The sequence below is a fragment of the Montipora capricornis genome, chromosome 11, assembly GCF_036669925.1.
Source record: "Montipora capricornis isolate CH-2021 chromosome 11, ASM3666992v2, whole genome shotgun sequence".
Lineage (NCBI taxonomy): Eukaryota > Metazoa > Cnidaria > Anthozoa > Scleractinia > Acroporidae > Montipora > Montipora capricornis.
Window position 1 is genome coordinate 4,733,287 of NC_090893.1, and position 20,760 is coordinate 4,754,046.

The window sequence follows — 20,760 nt, forward strand, 5'->3', positions numbered from 1 at the left end:
AAACTGGGGATTTTCCAAAATGAGCAAATTTCTAACATTAGACAGTGAAAAAGGAATGCATTAAAATTTTGTTTTCTCGGAAATTGTAATGGTTATAATTAGTTGGTAACAGGACTTTAGTCTCTAATCGCACTGTGCTGAAATGGGACGTTGTGAGATCCCAAAACGTTGGTAGACATTGGGAGCAATACCAGTCCAGAAGAAAGACAGCAAGGCAGCTTTTGAAGTCTTGCTCAAAACTGTATGGGCCAACCCGCATACAGTAGATAGGATATTCAGTAGTTTTCCTTGTATTGTATTCAGGATATAAGCAAGAAATATTCCGAGGTCGACTTAAAAATGCAGTCAGGTAAAACTCCTGGCGGGGTGGGGGAGGGGGGTCCTCCCTCGTATGCTACATTGGTAGCCCAAAGGGTTAGCCGTTTTGGTCTTGTGTGGTCCTTGGTTTGTTCACTCACGTCTTGAATTGGGTATGTTTTTTACAAGAAGCTACTTCAGCATCATTTGGCGATAACAACGTTCGTTTTTCAGGGAGTACCCCAAGCTCCCATGGGGTAAAACTATGGTAGACAGAAGCTTAATTGTTGTAAAATGAGACATAATGACTTAAGGTCAACGGGTTCCGAGAATCCCTTAAACCCTATAAAAGCCTGATCGAGTAGGAGCATCCCGTCATTTCAAGATCATAGCCAGAGCAGATCATCCAACCTCAGCACTGAAGGTAAGGGTAGTCTGTACAATCTACACGACTAAGCATCAAATGAAAACGTCCGCATTTCAGAAGTACATCAATTTGTAAATCTTCCATGCCGAAATTCACGACGTGACTGACAGATCTTCACAGGTCACGGTTGCCGAAATCCCTGAAGGCAAATTCTTCAATATTGAACATTTCCGATACTTCACATGAGATACAGCTCAGTTTTTGTATGATCCAGCTTTGGTATGTTTAAAACCAGCCCACTTAGCTTGTAAAGTCGAAACTGGCTTTAACAAAGCGCAAGCAACAAGGCTACGCCCCTTGGAGGCGGTGTATCATGAGCCACGAAAGACGATTATTTGTAAAATTAACTGCCAATAATAGCATAAATTCTCTTATAAAATTCATGCATAATTATTAAACTAAAAATGTATGTACATTCTCAGAGCCTCCTTGTGAGGAAATTTTAAAGCAGTTTGTAACGTATTACGATATCTCCATATAATATTTCCTATTTTGTCTCATAATATTTTTACTTAAAAGAGGTAAAATAACCGTGATGCACGAAAGGCACGCATTTTCAATGTAGATTTCTTTTGTGTTGCTTTTGCCTTTAGCAGCTCTTGGAGGGAACTAAATAACTTCATTAAAACAGCAAATTCTCAGTCGATTGAGTCATGTGAACTACTTATGATTTGACCCCGGAAATTATATACTAATCATCTCTAATGGAGAAAAGATATTTAGCAATGTTAGTGTGGTTGTGAAGACAAGTTAAAAGGGAAAACAGCTCATTCCCGGTTGCCGCCCGCGTCTCAAAAAACGCGCGTGATTAAGGTAATTCCTTAGTATTGCATTGCGCATACCTACTGCGCACGATTTTCGCCGCCGTCATTAGCGCGCGCACATGAGCACGTGCGCGTACAAAACGTAAGAGATTTCCCTCAAACTAAGCCCGATAGCGAAATAGATGCTCTTTTTCTCTCAAACGAGCACGGTGACCCCCGATTTTTTTTTTACGTATTTGCTAAGAACAGTCTAATAAAGAACATATATGAAGAAGAAAAAAGTTTGATAGTAGAACATGAATTTTTTTGGAAAACAGTTCCGTACTGGGTATATTTTGGCCAAGGCGAGGACTTCAAGCTAACCACGGAACTGTCCCAAAGAGTGCACTATTCCCACAACCAGGCAATCAAAAACGGCGTGAATGAAGCAATACTGCTTATGTGAATAAAAGAAGCTTTATTTTCAAAATAAAATTTCGTGTCTTTCAAGTAACCAAGACTTAATTCAGTATGAAGGTGATTCAGATTTTTAACGCGAAACCAGTAAAAATACCCCATTTTAGGAGCCTGCTGACGCGTAAACAAGCACGGTGACCCCATTTTTTAATTGCATTTTTTTAATGTTGATATCATGAATGTTAATTATGCCAAGTTTCCAAAAGAGTTTGAAAGTAGAACAATTTCAAGGGAATTACCTTAAGCTCCCTAGTGATTAGGGCACTGAATTTGGGTGAAGGGTTCACATGACCCTCAAAACCAACTTGACTGAATTTGCTTCGTCCATAGTCAACTTGACACCTTCTCCCAATTGTGGGAGGAAAGAAATGTTTATTTGAAGTGCGCGGGTTACAGACGAAAGATCGAAAAGTGATACTCGCACTTCAAAGGACAATTTTCATCAATTGTGTCGTATTGACACCTGAAAATTTCAGGCCGCTTGAACGGGATTCGAACCCATAACCTCTGCGATGCCGGTGCGATGCTCTTGAACTTGAGCCGAGCCCAACGAGCTCCCAATTGCTTAAAATTCAGTCAGTGGTTTGATAAGTGCGAGCATCACTTTCAATCTTCCGTCTATAATCCGCACTTTCAAATAAACATTTCTTTCTTTCATTAGTCTTCATACGGGAACACATCAACCCAACAATATTGACCGACTCCCAACTGTTCTAGCATTGCACCGGCATCGAAGACGTCAAGGGTTCGAATCCCCTAGGAGCCATCTAAATTTTTTGGGTGTCTATAGCAGGCAATTGCTTAAAATTGTTTCTGGTCAGTGCGAGCATCACTTTCAATCTTTTGTGTTTCTAATATCTGTTTTTTTATTGTTTAAATCAAATCTTGAATATCCCTGCGCGACAATAAAGGGACTTTTTTACTTTACTTTATCTATCACCGCACGGAAATACGACTGAGACGCTATGTAATTCAGAGATTTACATGTTTTGACTCAAAATGTACGTAACCTTGCCAACTAATTGATCAAGATGAGGAAGTAAAGAATGAGGTGAAAGAGTCCTCTCTCGAAAGTGGTCTATAGCCATTTGTTTTCGACTAATGAAAGGGCACAGAATATAAATCACTGTGAAAAATGTCAATCAAATGAAAATGAAATGAAAAGAAACAATCCCTAAAGTTACAATTACAATCAGATGAAATATTCGCCACATCATCGTCGTGGAAAGCCTCACAATTCGAAACGAGAACGAGGCTTTCCAGTATCGAAAACGATGTGTGCGTTAAATTAATGATAGTATCTCTCCTAGTAACGAACAATAAGAGAAGCCGGCGAAACCAATCACTTTTTTTTTAGTGTTTTCCCATTAATCAGAGGTCAAAGTATAGACTGATTGGTCCAAACAAAAAGTCAGTACACGGTACTAATTAATAACATTAGAACCTTTTTGGCAAGATCCGATGATCCAGCTGAAATAACCATTCAAAAACTCGGCGTTGTCTTATTTTTCAGATATGAGTTGCTTTAAATTCGCATTCAATGATTCTACAGGGAAAAGCAACAACAAAAATCAGGGCTTGCATAACGACCAGAGCGAAGGATAGAAGGAACAATGAAATTACTTAGAACGGAAGAGTAATTCTATAATAAATTGTAAAAAGCCTTCTGTCTTTCAGCCTCTTTAAAACGTGAGAGATTTAAAGGGAAAAGAGCAGAAAGGAGATGCCTGGATGTTAATCTTATTACACTTACACACGAAAATGATGGAACCGTCCCTTTGCAGCAGCTAAAAGCATGAGTATAGCTATGCAAAGGACCTAAGCTTGGAGAAATCGTTTACATGTGGCCTTCAGAATATTCCTTGTCAACATGAAAAGCAGTTGTGTTATTGATCTTTGTCATGATCAACTCAAAAGTAAGCTGGTAAGAATAGCACACATACCCCTATAAAATGATTATAGTCGATCGATTTCCTTAGAAGGATCTTTCTAGGAATGTGAAACGCGGAAGTTCAAGAGAGATGCCTCTTTGAATGTGATTCGAGAACGTGACGTGCGCTTTTTCTATACGTTGGGAACCATTACAAAGTAGAATGAGGTTCGTCAGTCAACTTAAACTACTTCAATATGAAAAACGTAAACTTTTCCTTATTTAATTCTGTGAAGTTAGGTGAATTCAAAATATACTTGATCTGAGCGTGTCGTATTTCAGTCGTAATGTGACTTGCCGATTTATGGTGACATAAAATTGTTATTGAAAACATTTTCTAAAAGTAAAACTGTTTTCGTTTTAGGATGAGATAGACTTGAAAAGTACTCGCTAAAGAGTTTCACTCTTATCACATTTTTCTGTGCAATTCAGAACACTGATATATTCTAAGGTAACCCATCGCATCGAGTCAACTTCTTCAATGATTTGAATATCAATACACAAGCTTCCTTTTCCTTTACGGTAGTACATAAATGTACGATCTTGTCAGTGATAGTTTGGGAACATCCAAACAAAGAAACATTCTACAATTCGCTTTGCGGACGTTTTTTCGTATTGAACTTACCTTGCGTTCGTGCCAGTGAGAGTATACACGGAAAAGCAAGAAAGAAGAGTTGCCGTACTAATTTCATAGCTCAAATGTATTCGGCTCACTTTGCAGTCCGCTTCAGTAATTCATTAGTAATTCTTTTTCCAATGATCAGCTTGTAAAGACTACCGCATGCGAGAAAAATCTCTCGTTGCTTCGGCTACCGCTGAATTGTAATTTGAGACCGTAAAATAAAGAAGCACTTACACATAAATAGACAATAGCGCTCCTTTGTAAGGAGCGCTAGGTCACGCTCAACTTTGTAGCCAGCGTAGCCACAGTAGCGGGATCGCAGGATTATAAATTTGGCCGCGAGCGGGACGCGAGTGGCATGGGGAGTAGTAGTTTTGAAATCCCGCCCAATACGATTCTTGCCTAATTTGAATAGTCCGTCCGGGATTTTCAGTCTCGGCAAAAACACAACGAAGCAACCAACGTACTCCCGCGTGTTTAAACTAGCAATAGTTGACAATACAGCTGCTCCCGCTGTTAAGTATAGTTGCACGCAAAATTCAATGTGTCCAGGGCCCAGGTAGAGCGGGTGGCCGTTTACAAATGGAGAAGTTGATATTGAAGCGCGAAGCGAACAAATCACAAGTGTTTTCCACAGTTTTGTAAAGTAGCGGACATATTTCTGAAAGCACCGGACGTGACATTTTTTGGGGCGCCTTGCGAACGCCAAAGACGAGAGCAACCCTGGGGAGTCTCGGGGCATAGCCCTTTCCCCCTCGGACGTCTTCGAAAAAGAACACTCAGAAAAGCTGTTTCCAGTGTTCCTGGAACCCTTGATAGGCTAAAATTCTCTCAAAATTCTCTTTAAAAGGTAAGGAAAAATTATGACAAAAAATAATACAAAGCCCCTCAAATAAACCCTGAAATCAGTACCGAATATGAAAAGGGCGTTGTGAGTAGACGGTTTGATTATGGCGGACTCGATGGCGACCAGTTGAAACAGAAACTAAAGGGAACGCAAGGTCAATTTTTATCGCAATGTGGCAATTGTTTTTTTAAAAATGTAACATGCTGCAAAGGATGAAGTTTTTCTTAGTAATGAGTAAAGTGCAACCACTGACGTTGCACGGTTTATCAATCCTTTATGTAGATGTCCTTGATCTGGATTGTATAATCGCAATTATAGGATTAAATGATCAAATGAACAGTAAGAAAAAGGAAGTGTTAAAATCTGACCGGATGAATAGGTAAATCGAAACATTTTTTGAAAATTGTTCTGGTAACAAAATTAGAATTCGGAAGTGTTGAGAGTATCCCCAACAATGCAGCTACCAATGACATGGTTTTGCATGTGAGTTCCAATGTTGAGATAATTTATTTGAAAGTTATGTGTGGCTGCGCAATGTTCGTCAATAGGCCATTTCCGAGTTCATGTCTGCCTCCTCTTCAAAGCGAATCTAAGTGCCAAGTTTTTCTTACCATGACAAAAACTTTGCACTTAGACTCGCTTTGAAAAAGAGGCAGACATGAACTTTTACCCAAATGAAACCGTTCGCGACTCTTTTAATAATTTTAAAAGGATTTTCCTTGTTGTGATAAGTATATGAAATCGCATGCGCCCCAGGGCAATTAAGGATTAAATTTTGACTCCACTATCCAATCAGACACAACACGACTAACTCAATCACAACACAACTGTGTAGATACATGGGCATGTAGGACAGCAAGCGCCACAAGCCGGTTTATTTTGCTTACCATATGCATACAAACTCCGCTCTAGCATAACAATACGTAAGCATACTTAATGGTACTGACCTCCTAAAAACTTGTTAAAGGAAAAGTTCACTGGGCACCTGCCGGATACGAAAACCCAAAACCCTTCGGGAATGAGGGAACGTATTCTCCAAACCCTATGCAAGTGCCACTACCCTATGGAGGCTAAGGGGAAAATTTAATCCTAACAACTGTCAGAAATAGCATTTTCACGCGTGTTTTCAAAGTTTTCACAAACTTGCCCGAGTCGCGAAGCGACAAGGGCAATTTGGAAACCTTTGAAAATACAAATGAAATTGATCCCTGATTGCACGAGGGCACATTGCGATTACATGTACTTATCACATAAAGGGAGGCCCCCTCAGTGCCGCGACAAATGATGGCGGTTAAAGTTCAATTCAATAAATCGTTGCTGTTAAAATGTATTTTATATGTGGACAAAGAAGTAATTTAATTTGGAAGAGGATTCTCTTGTAACTTCGAGTGCTGTGGATAAGTAACTGTTAACAAATCAAGATCAAGTAATCACGCCATCTTGATTACCAAAAGTGTTATCGTGATTAAGGAAAATGCCCTCCGTCTCAGCCAATCAGCACTCAGTAATTTTGCTCCGCATGTGATATGATAAGTTAGTCACTTTCCTGCTCCTTTGTGAGAAAACAGACTTGAGTCTCGATTGTACGGCATGTGATGTGTAACGCAGCGCTCGTAAGTATTAAAGTATTTCGCAATGGCAAGACGTTTTCCACAATTATGTTCCCGTGATCTCTCGTCCTTCGGACATTCTCTTCTACGTCATCATTACCAAGACTTACCCCAGGGCATTTGATGTTAAAACGTCATCATTTCCCGATTATTCCGTTCGCGCTTGGAGCTTTCAAGTCGAGATTTTTCCTGGTAATACACACTACATAATAGTAATTGGCTCTTTGCGTCTATGCAGACGGTCTTTGCAGCTAGTAGACTTTGCTAGATATCTGTCGTTTTCTGGTTCACAGTTGAGACATCCTTCTCTTGCAGCTTCTTTCATGGCTGATTCTACCAATGTTGGAAGCGCAACTTTTGTCACAGTATGTACATATCAGTGAGATCTCTCTGTTGCTGTTGTTGTTCTTTCGGCACTGGCGTTTCTCAATCTGGTTGTTGACCATGCTGTTCTCTAGTAGCGTAATTCCTTCCTTCACTGCTGTTTTCCACGCTGTTTTGTCCTGACTGTTTCTTCCCAGGTCTTAGCATCTATGTCGCATCTTGACAGACTGACTTTGCAGGTATCCTTGTATCTCAGTTTCGGTCTTCCCCTATGTCTCTTACTCTGAGCCAATTCCCCATAGAGCAGCTGTTTTGGAATGCGTGTATCATTCATTCTTCTCACAGGTCCAAGCCATCTCAGTCTTGCTCCAGTACTTTGGTGTTGGTCATTCTGTCACTCCAAGTTATGGAGTTACGGAGGCAACTCAGATGAAAGACGTCAAGCCTTTTTTCTTGTCTGGTGTACATGGTCCATGTTTCTGATCCGTACAGGAGTGTGCCGAGAACGCATGCTTCACAGATCTTGATCTTCGTCTTCAAGGTGAGCCGTTTGTTGTCCCATGCTCTTTTTGTTAGTTTGCCCAAAGTTGCTGCAGCTTTCCCTATTCTGACATTAATTTCCTCATCCAGTGAGGTAGTTGAAGTGACGGTAGATCGAACACCGGCACTACATATGTACTATTATATTACTGTAAATCTATATACGCGCAAGCTACAATGACGCCTCCTCGAGATTTTGTCCCTGGGCAAAATCCCTGAGGGGGCAATAATCCTGCAATGAAATACCCCGCCAGCTATCCCACCAGTCTATCAACTGTGGAAAATTCAGTCGGAGGTCAGGTAGCTTTTTCACGCGAAATATATATTTTGGTAACCTGTGTACAGCCGTCTGATGTTTGAGAAGAGCAGGCGGCTATACACAGGCTGACATTTTGGTTAAAAACAATAAACTGGTTGAACTGAATACAAAACTACACGCTTGCTTATGAATCACGATTGACTCAGTCCAGTTGCGTATGACGAGAGTAAGGCCACAAAATGGAGCTCCAGGCGTTAACTTTTGTCAGCAGTTGCACGCACTATTTCCTTCCACCCTCTTCGTATACACAGAATGGCCTTGAGTTGAACACTTCAAATCGAAGTAACGCTTTTTAAGGGTAGATACCTCGTAATCTCAGTTGGAATCAGTTCTATTAACTTACGGCAGAAAGCGCTCTGCGTTTCTGGCCTCATTTTTCCCCTTCCCGGAAGAATGACGCTTTCTATGGAGTCATAAAAAGGTCTTTATAAAGTTGGAGGGATTCTCTGCGCATCTTTTCATTATCTCTTGTATGGGCTAGACGGGTAGATATATGTGGAGACAAAAAGTCAGCTTGATCTCGTTACACACCGTAAATAGTAAACATTCATCGGATTAAGAGAATATTAAGGGTAATGATCGCCTAATCATGAGCAAAATTCAGGGTATTTACCTCGTTTGCAGCTTTTGCCACCGACACGAATTGTCACCACTAGGCGCAAGAAATGCTGATATGACGTAGGAAAACGTAAGAAAGAGGGTGGGTGGGAGGGTCAGAGGTTATGACTTAATAGAATGACATTTTTTTAAAGGACGTGCCTTTCGTCAAATTTATTTCTTTAGCTAAATAAGTAGGAAGACGACGACAAAAGAAACCGCGAACGCAATTTAAAAAAATTCTAACTAAACTGGCTTGAAAACCACAGTGAATGCGAATGTAAAAATAATACGTGGTCTGAAAACTCCACAACTGACCCTGGTCTTTTTAATTTATGAAAGTAATAAAAGATTATGACCAAATGACTGTAATGGAAAACACACGACTAAGTAAAAAAGATGGCTTTAGAAGCTATTAAGTCATCAGCTACGTAAACATAGCAAACGCATTTATCATAATTGTAAAAGTAAATCATGTAATATCTTCACGTGAAGCTTTTGAATTTGATTAATGACTCATGACAAAAAAATCCGGCACTGCCGGTCATAAGGAAATACCGCGCTGGCTTGTCAAAAGTCCGCTTTTGAATGTCCATTTTAAAGGCATTAATTACGTTTCTACTCTCAATGATACTTCATTGAAAACCTATCACAAAATCGTAGAATTGTTGTGATTACCACTGAGAAAATGTTACGAGTGATTTCTATGTCTAAGAATTCGTTACCTAGGCTGCCTCATAATTCTAAATTCACCGAGAGAAATGACTTAGATTTTTATTGCGCATGATGAAAAGCTGGGTATGACTTTCTTGATAAAAAACGTGATAACTCTATCCGTTTTACGAAATGCTAATTTGTAAGCTCTTTGTGACTAACCGTAGTTTGGGGGTTTAGGGTGGGAAGGGAGTATAATTTTTTTCTCAATGCGCGAGCGAGCGGAATTTTTCTATCTTGCCCGCCAACCCGGGCGGAATCCTACCCCTAGTTGCGTGAGCTTGTGTAACAGGTGTCGGTTAAGACCAAAAATAGATTTTTTGAAGCCTTTGCAATGATTTTAAAAGTCAGGTATTGCCTGATATTTCTCTTTTGATAATAAGTAAGGAACGCAGTCAACAATAGCCTTGAGCAATGCTCCCAACCAGCACACAGCTTGGTCGGTCCGTGCTGGGTTGGGAGAGTAAAGATGAAGGGGAGCTTTGCCATATCCCTCAGGGCTATCCTCGTATTGCCTATCTTCCATGATTACTTATCTACCTTCTACTCTTCTACTATCAGGTTTCTGCCGCCAAATTACTCGAAATTGCTGTAGGCATCAAAAGAGTCCAGATACTCTCCTAGTGCGGAATAAATAAACTCGTATTGTTCCTGAAAAAGAAAACACATTTCGTCAGTATTTGTGATACCAGTGGAGAGCAAAACACTCTTTTTTAGTGCAATAATATAAACGCATTACTCTATTCCATGCAAAGATCACCTTTTTCGAAACAACAACAATAGCTTACGCCTTGGTGCTGTTTACTTTTCCCCCTGAACGGACGTAACAAAAACAAATCAACAAGCTATTTCAAATGAAAACACAATATTTTAAGTCCTGGAAACAGGTTTCAAGAGAATGTTGATAAAAATTATCAGTAGACTGCCAAGAATTGTCTGAACTGACGAGTAATCGGTAAAGCGTACTAAAAAAATCTTGCCTTGGTTTGCACCATTGCAGGCCTCTGAGATCTTAACTGTTTGACAGTTTGGAACACATCGACAACACCTTCACTCTTCAAGCGCTCAATCAGGTTACTCAAAGCACAAAACACTCCTGTTCGACCGACACCAGCACTAATAAAGAAAAACACAGATAAACATCATTCATACAATACACTCCATAAGTTGTGCTTTTGAGGTCGGGTAATACTTGTGGTTGGGACATATGCTGCCGGTAAAATCGGTTCTCAGGTTGAATCCGTTTTTACATTGGTTGAATACGCACTCAGATGAATCTACGGAACTTTTCAGTTTTGGAGCCTAAATCAGTTAAGCCTAGAGAATAATTAGGGTATGGTTAGGATTAGCTTTGGGTTATTATACATTGATATCAATTGACTTATTGTACGATAGTAAATAATGGAAAGAACTTTGTGTTGAGCATGTCTGTCGTTGTAGTATAGTGGTGAAGACACAGGACTAAATAGATCTCCAAGGGATCTGGTGACGTAATTTGGAGGACTCGGAAGAAAAATTTTAACGCCGTATCCCACATCCGCGCGCGGCCTTAGATGTTTCCAAACTCCCTGCAGTACCTTCCATCGCCAAAACTCAACAGATCATTCCGTGTCTACCACATTTCCTGTTACTGAATGAACATTCAAATAGATCCGACGAGATCTAACCTCGCCTCTGCCATGTTGAATTAAAAAATAAGGCCGCGCGCGGTTGTGGGATACGGCGTTAAAATTTTTCTCCCCAGTCCTCCGAATTACGTCACCAGATCACCTGGCTGGACGGTCCGAGTTGGAGTACCACTGGTAAGTTCATAGTACAGTTCTTTGACTGAATGGATAAGTGTATGGACGCAGAAGCAATTAAAAAAAATCGACATTAGTGATATTTTGAGAGACTGACGTGTTTATTAGAAAAGAATCACCACAAAGTGAAAGTAGGCCATTAGCTGTAAAGGAGGGTTTGAAAAGGTTCCAAAGTTAAGTTGTATATCCTGATAACTACTGAAAAATAAGGCTACCAGTTAAAATAATAGAGGAAGACTGCGGTAGTTGGCGCAGTTGGTGTGGTAGGCGAAAGGGCTGTGCCACTTGGAACATTGAATTCCCGTCAAGCGCGATACGCGTATTTTATAACTGATTAGTTCAAATCTAATTGAAAAAAAGAAGAGGAAAATACCGCATCTTGCATTTGAAAGGGCCATCGAGTTGAGGCAAAACGTTTCTTTTAAGTCCTCTGACATATATTTATAACTCATTTTGCAACCTGACCAGTACAACTTTCGCAGGGTAGGTACAAAAGCGGCGGAAGTAGTGTTTCTAAATTATTTCAGATGAACAGCAAATATCATCTTATGGCATGGTTTGCTGTTACTATTGGAAGGCCATGAGGTTCACCTGCGAGCACCCAAGACCATTACATATGTGAGTTTTCTTTAACGGGGATACGCCTATGATACGCCTATCTTCTGTACCGCTGAGCGGGAACTTTCCTTCGTCTGTGCAGGTGTAATGGATGAAAGAGACTGGAATGACGCGCGTTCGTTTGTGAGTGTTTGTTTTCCTGAACTAGTTTATCCCCAGTCCTAAACTCGTCTTCTATTTTGGTTACTCGGGATTGTGGTGTACCGTTGACGGATCGCCATCCTTTTCATCTTAATTTTGGCGTTGTGTTTTGAAAAAACAAGGAAGTTTAATCGTTCTAAACTATTAGTAATTACTATGTGTAAGCACAATTAGTAGAAATCACAAAAGCGCCTTTCTTAGGCTTATTTGCAATGGTACACCATGGTAATCCGTTCATTGCTAAATAATTTCAGTAGACTGTATTAATTTACTGACAACGGCCGGATCATCATCATGGCGTACAGTTGAAAAAAAAAAGGCCAATGGCTTGAAAATCTCGCCATTGTTAAGTTGTGTTCTAGTGCATATTTTCTAGTAAACACGTGGGCAAAGAGGACCGTGAATACTGATGTTCATTGTTTGCACAAGCAATTTTCTAAAAGTCAATGGGTGGAGTCCTTTGTCTAAGGGAATATACCAGTAAATATAACTTTCTCTTTGCAGAGCTATAATTTCAATACAAATTGAAAGGCAAAACAACAAGACAATTGATTGCTAAGTAAAAAAAAGTACAAAGACAAATCGTTTAAAATAGTAGTTGCAACCTTATGATGAAACCAACAACCTTTTTTGTACATACTCCACCAGTGTAAGAGTGTACTTACACACCAAAAAGAGAACATTTACTTTCGTACGCTATAGAGCTGAAAACGAGATAAGGTAATAACTAGTACTTGATACCACCACCTCTCTTTCGGATGATTGTGTCACAGTGTCTATTCTTTTAGAGGTAAAAATCCCGTCTTTTTTTCGCAGGACCCTGACACAGCGCATGAGGTGCTTCTCAGTGTGTTACTTAGCTTGAACTTACGCCCTCTTTTTGAGGAACCCTTTTAAACTCGAGCCAGTGTTCCTATTTCCTTTGGAAATTCTGTTAACCATTGCTGTGGAAATATTACAAAAGCCAGCACCTTTACGATCGGAAAGTCCTTCAATTTAATGTGGCTTCAGTAAAAAGCTCTTGGCGGTGTGAGGTTTAATATCGAAACAGTGTTCAATTAAAGGCCATTACGCTTGTGCACCTTTTCGCTCGTAAATCTTCAAGATATCTTTCCTTTTGAGACAGAAGTCAACTCTTTATATCGATTTTAAAAGTAACTGAACATGCTTCGACGTATTTTAATTGCGAAAGTCCCATGAAAGAAACCGTTACAGAATACATTAGTAATAGCGCTGTTTGTAAATCTGAATGGCGTTATTCAAAGCCCAGATAATCTCGGTCATAAATAGTTGTAACACTTCGCTTGAACAGCAAGTGAAGCGCGTCAAAGCTGTTAATAACGTACCCCTCCTCCTCCTCCCTCCCATCAATGTTGCATTTACCGGTTGGTTTTTGCACTCCAACCCATAAACTGTCTGTGTTACAACATTTGTGACCGAGACTGTAGGTAAAATTTAGGATCACCAATTTAACCTACAGGTAAAAACGGATTCAACCTGAAACCAGATTTGATCGACAACATACATCAGAGTAGAGTAAACATGCCTGCAGTGCACTACGATGGTGCTGTTTCCTGATTGTTGCTGCCACCCTTGTACCTGACCAATGAGATCAATTAATCCAGTGCCAGAATCTGGGGAACCAACATCAGGCCACCCAGTGTAATAATACTGACGAACAGCTCGGGAAGCGCTCTCCTAAGGATATATAAAAGGGACACATTCAATAAGAAATGAGCTTCTAAGAACCGTTTTGTGATCTTTCCGTAGGGGAAAAAAGGCCCGTTTACCGTCGCAGCAAGTCATGATAAATTTACAAGATCCGAGCCAGTTTAAAACCCTTGTGATGTCGCGGCGATAAATCGTTGGCGGAAAAAATCGTCTGGAATTCCTACTGGTTTATAAGTAAGATCTTTCAAAATGATCAGAACTTAATAAGAAACATGCGAGGTGCCCACCCAAAGCAATGAAAGAATTGAAAATATATATGTTGCAAAAAATTACTCAGTAAAAAATAGCATTAACTGAAACGAAAAATTACCTTCAACATATACAATATAAACAATCTAAAAAATCATCTGATAACGGTGACATGGACAATCCCGTGTGATGGACCACGAACAGACCAGGTCCACATAAAAAACTGATAACAAAATAGATTCACACGTTTTCAAAAATGCAAAGTGCATTGAGTATGGTATGGAAATGGCAATGGAAATGGAATTTGTTTACCCACGGAACACCTTAAGAGCGCTGAGGAGCTCGTTGAACATGTGTCCGTGCATTCCGGATCGAATTGGAATTTGGCATTGTTGGTTTTTGAGGAGAGGGGAAAACCGGAGCACCCGGAGAAAAACTTCTCACAGCAAGGAGAGAATCAACAACAAACTCAACCCACATATGACACCGGGACCGGGAATCGAACCCGGGCCGCATTGGTGCGAGGCGAGGGCTCTCACCACTGCGCCAACCTCACTAAATCTTCAAACTTTCGCGCATTCGCCTCCCTTTCAAAGTAGGATAGAACCTGTTATACCTGAGTATTAGTGAGTTTTATCTCCCTCATGGTGTAGTCTTCAAAAGACATTTCGTTTGTCATCTCTGCTACCAAACTGCCAATATTGGCGGGCTGTTTTGCTGGCCAGTAGCGGTGTACTTTAACCTGTGAACGCATGTGCAGAAAACAGAGAAAAAACAGTACATATTTAGCCGACACAGCATCGTCGTTCGTCCAGTTATCAATTCTCTGCCCAACAAAAGAACCACGCAGAACGATTGGCGTCACACTGGATCAAGTGAAGGAAAACATTGGAAACAACCGGTGTAACGCAAAATTTACGAAACAAAATTGAAACGTTCGTAGAAATCTGTAAAAGGAAACAAGAGAAGGTAAAAGGAAAACTTAAGACTTTCCAGACAGACTTGAGTGTCACAACTTCAGCCCACAAGCTCGCACCGCCATTTTGCCACCTTTTCGCCACTCCAACGCTCGCACATGCGCAGACGTTTGACCGCTGTGTTGGACAACACCCTTGGATAACACTCTCCGCGATGTGCACAATTTTCTCACATCTCATTCCGCCTCATCCAATTATTTCTCATATGACATGAATAACGCACAAAAACGGCAACGAAAAGAGAAAACACACTGAACAGGGAAAGTTGAATATACTTCAGCTGGGCCCGGTTGTTCGAAAGCCGATTAACCTAATCCAGGATTAGCGTAGACTTTTCTTTCATGTTTTCAACCTTTTGTTGTAAGTTTCTTTGCTTATTTTTGTTTTTCCAGATTGACTTCTTCTAATGTAAAGTTTTGCCGAATATCAGCGCTGAACAGCATTTGGGAGTAGAGAAATAAACTCCTTGGTTAACTTTTAATCTGGGATTAGCGTTAATCGGCTTTTGAACAACCGGGCCCAGCAGTTCCTTACGCTAACATAAGACGACGATTTGTGTCAGAATAGTCTTTAATTAGCAAAGCCATCATTGGATACCATCAATTGACAGGTATGTCTGTTACCAGATATGATTTTTCCATATCCGGAGAAAGCTGCGAATTCTTCGAGAACTACATTAACAATAAGCCGATTCTAAAAGACATCTAGAAAAAAATGTGAAGGTGCATTGTTTCTACCTTTCCACTTTCCGTTTCTTTGGACAACATTACCACAGTGGAGGATTCTTGTTCCCATATCATGCGCCAAAAATCCGGAATCGTGTCTGGTATAGGAGCCTGAGTGGCGATAAATGCGTGTCTCATCGTGTAGCCGTCGACGAAGCTACCGTTGATGTAATCAGACCCTTCTATTCCAGGGATAACACTTAGCTTCACACGGGAGTCATCAAACGGCAATACGTTTGCATATCGATTCTTGGTCTTGTTATAGGGCATGTTGGCAGCCTGGAATTTGGTGTTTGGTTGAGTGCTTCCCCGTCCTAAACGAATAAACTCCTCTTCCATCTCTGTTTGGCCTGATAAATTCAGACGACACGGCATGATAAGTATCGCATCTCTTCAACATTTATTGTACTTTTTCCTATTACGCATGACGCTACCACTGATATCATTTTTTACTGGTACAAAGTAATTTAAAGTTATGTATTCCCATCTGGAAATTTATTAAAGGTAGATAATTATAGCTGTGCTGCTTTCCTGAAGCTCGTTTACTTGACATAATAAATATTCTTGCTCTCTGGCCATTTCAACTTAATCAAAAACATAAAACAAACTGCGGCTACAAACATAATGATAAAGCGCATTTTACTTTCGCTTAATCACTATGTTTTATTTATCATTATACTTTGTCATCATGTTTGTAGCTGCTGTTTGTTTTATGTTCTCGTTTACTTGGTCCCAAAGAATCAACCTCAACAGCTGGAGTAAATTGGCCAGAGGCAATAGGCTCTTGCCGCTGTAAAAATTTCGGTTAGCAGTCACGTGTGCTGCAATCCCTTGAGAGGGGTCTTTGAACCTGCATTCCTAATCTGCAATGAGCCCCCTTCTGCCGGATCATAGAGACTGCTGTCACAGCACCAAATGACAAAACATTAAAATTGTCTTTGCAAGCAAATATTTCAGTTAATTTAAAATTGTCCATTGGAGTGATCACACTGACTCAATTCACGTCCTCAGCTGAGAAGATCTACAACGAAAGGCTGTAATCAGGGGCACCCAACGAGAATATTGTTCAAAACCACTTAAACATAGCATTGTTAAACGTATTTTGGTATTTAAACGGTAGATATAGGCTTATTTTTAGCCCCTAAAAATTTTTTATCTGTTCGGATTTCCTAGCTGAAAGTGTAGTGATACGAAAATTATAGGGATCAAAACTAACCTTTTCGAAAATTTCAGCCAGAGAAAAGGCCCCCGAAAATTCTAGGTGACCTTTTTAGGGTAAAAACCGTTAAAATGGGCAATTATTTCGTTCTTCAGATGTTCGAAAATCCTAGGACAGGCAGGCAAGCAAGACATTTTAGAACAAATGTTCCGAAAATTCTAGATCTCAAATCGTCTTCCGAACAGATATTTTCCGGACGTTGGGTGCCCCTTTGTAATTATTGATTGTGTAGTGAAGGGCACGAGGTCGACTTAGTATAAATAAACAAATAAATAAATAAATAAATAAATAAATAAATAAATAAATAAAAGTAGCTGCTCGAGCTCATTTATTTCCAAACAACCAAACAAACTAACACACGTATTTGTCAAATGACATACTGAAATGACGCACTGCAAAAATGTTCAAAGCAATTTGAACAGAAGGCCGTACTTACCAGTGTTTGGATTGACATCCATGAGATTCCTGATGTGAGCTCGCAGGTCATTCGCCCGCACTTCAGTACATCCAGAAAGGATTGCCTCCATTAAAACTTCGTGAATGAAAATATATTGCTCTTCCACCTGAACCATGATGTTCCTGTCACACCGTAAGGACATCACATACCCAAAAACATCCACGGTTTTCTCTGCTGCGATACGCTGTAACATGGCATCCACAACGATAAAAGTACCGGTTCTTCCAACACCAGCGCTACAATGAACAACCTTAAAAAAATGAGGCGGCATTTGGCCGTGGGGTTTAAAAAACGGTATAGCTGCAGATGAATTACAAGAAAAGACAAGTAATTCCCAGGTAACTATAAACACTTGATCACTGTTTGGCATCATTCCCTTTGCAGCGGAAATTAACTCGACATGGTACTTTAACCTACGTAAGTTTTAAATGGACTACGGCAACCGTTCTCCCGTTCCCAGTTTATGAAGCAAACGGGAACCAGCGGGGCAGGGCAGTTGGAGATAAGATACTGTAGTGAATCTACCTGGGAACTTTTACTGACCAGTGAAGCGCGAGTAATATGAATGGAGACGTTGTAATCGGTATTCGATCGATTAGATGGAACTAGGAAACTGGTGGTAGAAACTGGGGGGAAGGTGAGCCCGTGGATTAAGGGGAGAAGGGTAAAACAGAAAAGGTCCCACGGAAATTTGCTAAATTTGTAGTAGCCATAATACTCACCATAGGACCAGCATCAGGGGGGTTCGCCCCAGAAACTTTTTTGACAAATGAGAGCACCGATGTAGGGTTGGAAGGAACACCATGATCTGGCCATACTGTGTAGTGGTACTGACTGACTATTCGCTCAACTCTGTCGTTGGATTTCTTCAAACGAAACGTGCGGATGGCGAAATCACTCAGCTCTACTGTTTCTCTCAATTCTACTTGTATGTCGCCATGAGTTTCGCCTCCTTCTGACGGCCAATACTGGGAGCATTTAACACGACCTCGCTCTTCAAGATTAGTAACCTAGACAAGCACAAATAACATAAATGTTCACTTTCGCCCACAAATCACAAGTTATCTTGTATTTTACGTTGCTTTTTAGATATTAGGCTTATTTAGCAACAGAACGGGAACGGGAACAGTGGCGACGTCACGCGCAGCAAAGATACTAGTGAGAATTCAGAATTGAGAAGAAAAGAGTGGATTCTACTCTAATCTGAATTCTCATTGGTATTTTTTTTGCGCGGGCCGTCGCCACTGACGTCCCTGTTCTGTTGTTAAATAACCCTATTGCATAAGTCGATAAAATATCGCAAAACGGAACCTGCTTGGCAACAAAACATTTGACATCGTACCCCTTGACCCCCTTCCCTCGAGATTCAAGCGTAAGCCTGAGACGGGCGTTAACTGCAAACAGTACTCCACGGGATAAAGTTTGCATTCGCTATCCACCAAGTTAGAGGAGTTACTTTTATACTTTTATGACCAAGCCCCATTTGTTCTTAGCCAGAAACACGATCTTCGGGTAACACACTAGAAGGTTGTGTTAGAGCGGTTTTCAATTGAGTGTCGAAAGTAATTAGCGAATTGCTTTCGTTTTTCATTACTTCACTCAGTGATTGGTTCAAAGTTCTGCTGCCATTTTTTCAAACAATCAGAAGTGAAACCAAAACCAATCGTGGCTCGCGAATGCACATTTTCCCGCGATTTGTGTCGGCCACCTGTAATTACTTCGAGTTTTGATTGGTTTACTGGATTGTCTCCGTCCTTTTTGATTGGCCAAAGTAATTACTTTCGTTTTGGTTTCACGATACTCGATTGAAACTCGCTCTAAGATTTTGTAATTAGCCTAATTAATAACTAGCCTGAGAATATCCGCAATGTTTTCCTCTGCAGCTGTCATGAATTTCAAATTTCAAAAAGACTCAAAAAAGAGGAAGAAGAAGAAGAAAAAGAAGAAGTACTAGTAGTAGCGAAGAAGAAGGAAGGCAGAGAGAAACAAGGCTCCTGAAGCATGACAGTTTTATTAGAATCGAACTACTAAACATGTAAAAAACACAAAGACAGCAACAAAAAGTTTTGTAGTAAAAGAGAGCATAACCATGAGAAATAGCATAGGTTAGTAAAGCGTAAAGAACCTGATCACTGTACTCACCATCACAATCACTTTGGCGTTTTGCTCCCACACCATCCTCCAGAAATCGTTTGCTGTGTCTGGGAGGGGTCCTTGAGTAGCTATGTAGGCTTTCTTTTTGTCATAACCATCAAGGAAGTTTGCGTTTATGTAATCCGAGCCAGCAACATTATCTATCGTTGCAAGCTTCACTCGGCTGTGGTCATAAGCAACTATGTTGTTGTAACGGTTCTTAAATCTGTTTGCCTCTGCTAGGGAGGCGTCCCAAGTGAAGTCGTAATTAGGGCGAAGAGCGCCGTACTCTTGCGAAAACAACAAATCGCCATTGGCGTGGAGGCGACGCAGGTGACCTTCGAACTCTTCTACGGGAATCACCCCTCCTGGGATGAAGTTAGGGTTGTCTAAATATAAGAAAAGAATTTAGTTTTCAAGGTGAAATTCATGTTAAGTCAAAAATATTTTGTTGACGGGATAAAGCTGTCCAGCAAAGCAACGAAATTCCTATTCCGGCTAAATACGACGTAAGATTTATCAACGCTAGAAGCTACTTGACTCTCGTAGTAAAAGGCATGGGTCTGTTCCTAAACGTGGCGTCAGAACCAGCTTTCCAAAACTTGAATTACGTGTAGCTGGAACCAGAAATGCAAAGCAGTCTGTAACATTGATCACAAACAGATCCACGTCGGACTCTCGCTTCCTCGATATGGGTGAAAGTTTTAGGTAACGCCCGGAAACGTGCAAATGGGAAATTTCAAGGTACAACCCGATAACAAAATGTGTTTATTCTATGTGGATAAATTTATCTGAACGTATTCCCATTTTCCGTGTCTTTTTGTGCCCTATTCACTTGTTTTGTTGACTATCTTAAAAAATGTTTAAGATTGCAACGAGGTGATGAGACTGTAAAGTGGTGGACAAACAATTGCAATAATTGCTCAATTGTCAGGTGCAAATAAAAAAAAACGTTGATTTCTCTGGTTCTGAATTGCGTTGCTTAGCACAACAGCCACCCTGCCGGCAGAGCTTTACTTAACTCGACGAGAAAGAAAGGACTCCAGAAATTGTGTTAAGTCTTTATTGAGTATGCGCAAGCCGTTGCTTGGAGACAGTTTCAAACCCAGGCCGACTCTCGATTGCGCTCCAAGTCGCCATGTTGATTTTCGTACGGAAGGCTCGATTTTGACCTTCACCTTGTCAAGAATATGATGCGCGCGTTGCCTAAACCGGTTTGACCGGAGCGACTAGCCCAGAAACTTGGACTGCGGCGACTTAAAAGACTTGACACGTTTTCTGCAGAACCTCTCTTTCTCGCCCTCAGGTGAGTTTTAGAGAG

At 40.6% G+C, this 20,760-nt stretch overlaps 2 protein-coding genes and 1 long non-coding RNA gene across 6 annotated transcripts in view; 1 reads left to right on the forward strand and 2 right to left on the reverse strand.

Moving 5' to 3' along the window:
• LOC138024901 (leucine-rich repeats and immunoglobulin-like domains protein 3) overlaps window positions 1-5,887 on the reverse strand; it is a 33,536-nt gene extending 27,649 nt beyond the window's left edge. For both annotated transcript variants that reach the window (XR_011127085.1, XM_068872098.1), the window contains exon 1: window positions 4,500-5,887. Coding sequence is in view for 1 of the 2 variants with exons in the window: in XM_068872098.1 (XP_068728199.1) it covers window positions 4,500-4,566 (67 nt within the window). In the remaining variant the exon portion in view is untranslated. The remainder of the gene's footprint in view (window positions 1-4,499) is intronic.
• LOC138024912 (uncharacterized) lies at window positions 617-20,400 on the forward strand. Of its 3 annotated transcripts, none has more exons than XR_011127089.1 (3): window positions 617-721; window positions 7,623-7,818; window positions 19,190-20,400. It is a non-coding gene; the product is annotated as an uncharacterized lncRNA (long non-coding RNA). The 3 variants fall into 3 exon arrangements; XR_011127090.1 differs by lacking the exon at window positions 617-721 and adding an exon at window positions 1,877-1,891; XR_011127091.1 differs by lacking the exon at window positions 617-721 and adding an exon at window positions 3,846-3,860.
• LOC138024894 (receptor-type tyrosine-protein phosphatase epsilon-like) overlaps window positions 8,878-20,760 on the reverse strand; it is a 36,760-nt gene continuing 24,877 nt past the window's right edge. The window contains exons 9-16 of the mRNA XM_068872088.1: window positions 19,449-19,828; window positions 18,029-18,316; window positions 17,286-17,556; window positions 15,643-15,980; window positions 14,545-14,670; window positions 13,555-13,706; window positions 10,428-10,563; window positions 8,878-10,098 (exon numbers count right to left, since the gene is read on the reverse strand). Coding sequence (XP_068728189.1) covers window positions 10,024-10,098; window positions 10,428-10,563; window positions 13,555-13,706; window positions 14,545-14,670; window positions 15,643-15,980; window positions 17,286-17,556; window positions 18,029-18,316; window positions 19,449-19,828 — 1,766 coding nt within the window. The 3' untranslated portion in view covers window positions 8,878-10,023. The remainder of the gene's footprint in view (window positions 10,099-10,427; window positions 10,564-13,554; window positions 13,707-14,544; window positions 14,671-15,642; window positions 15,981-17,285; window positions 17,557-18,028; window positions 18,317-19,448; window positions 19,829-20,760) is intronic.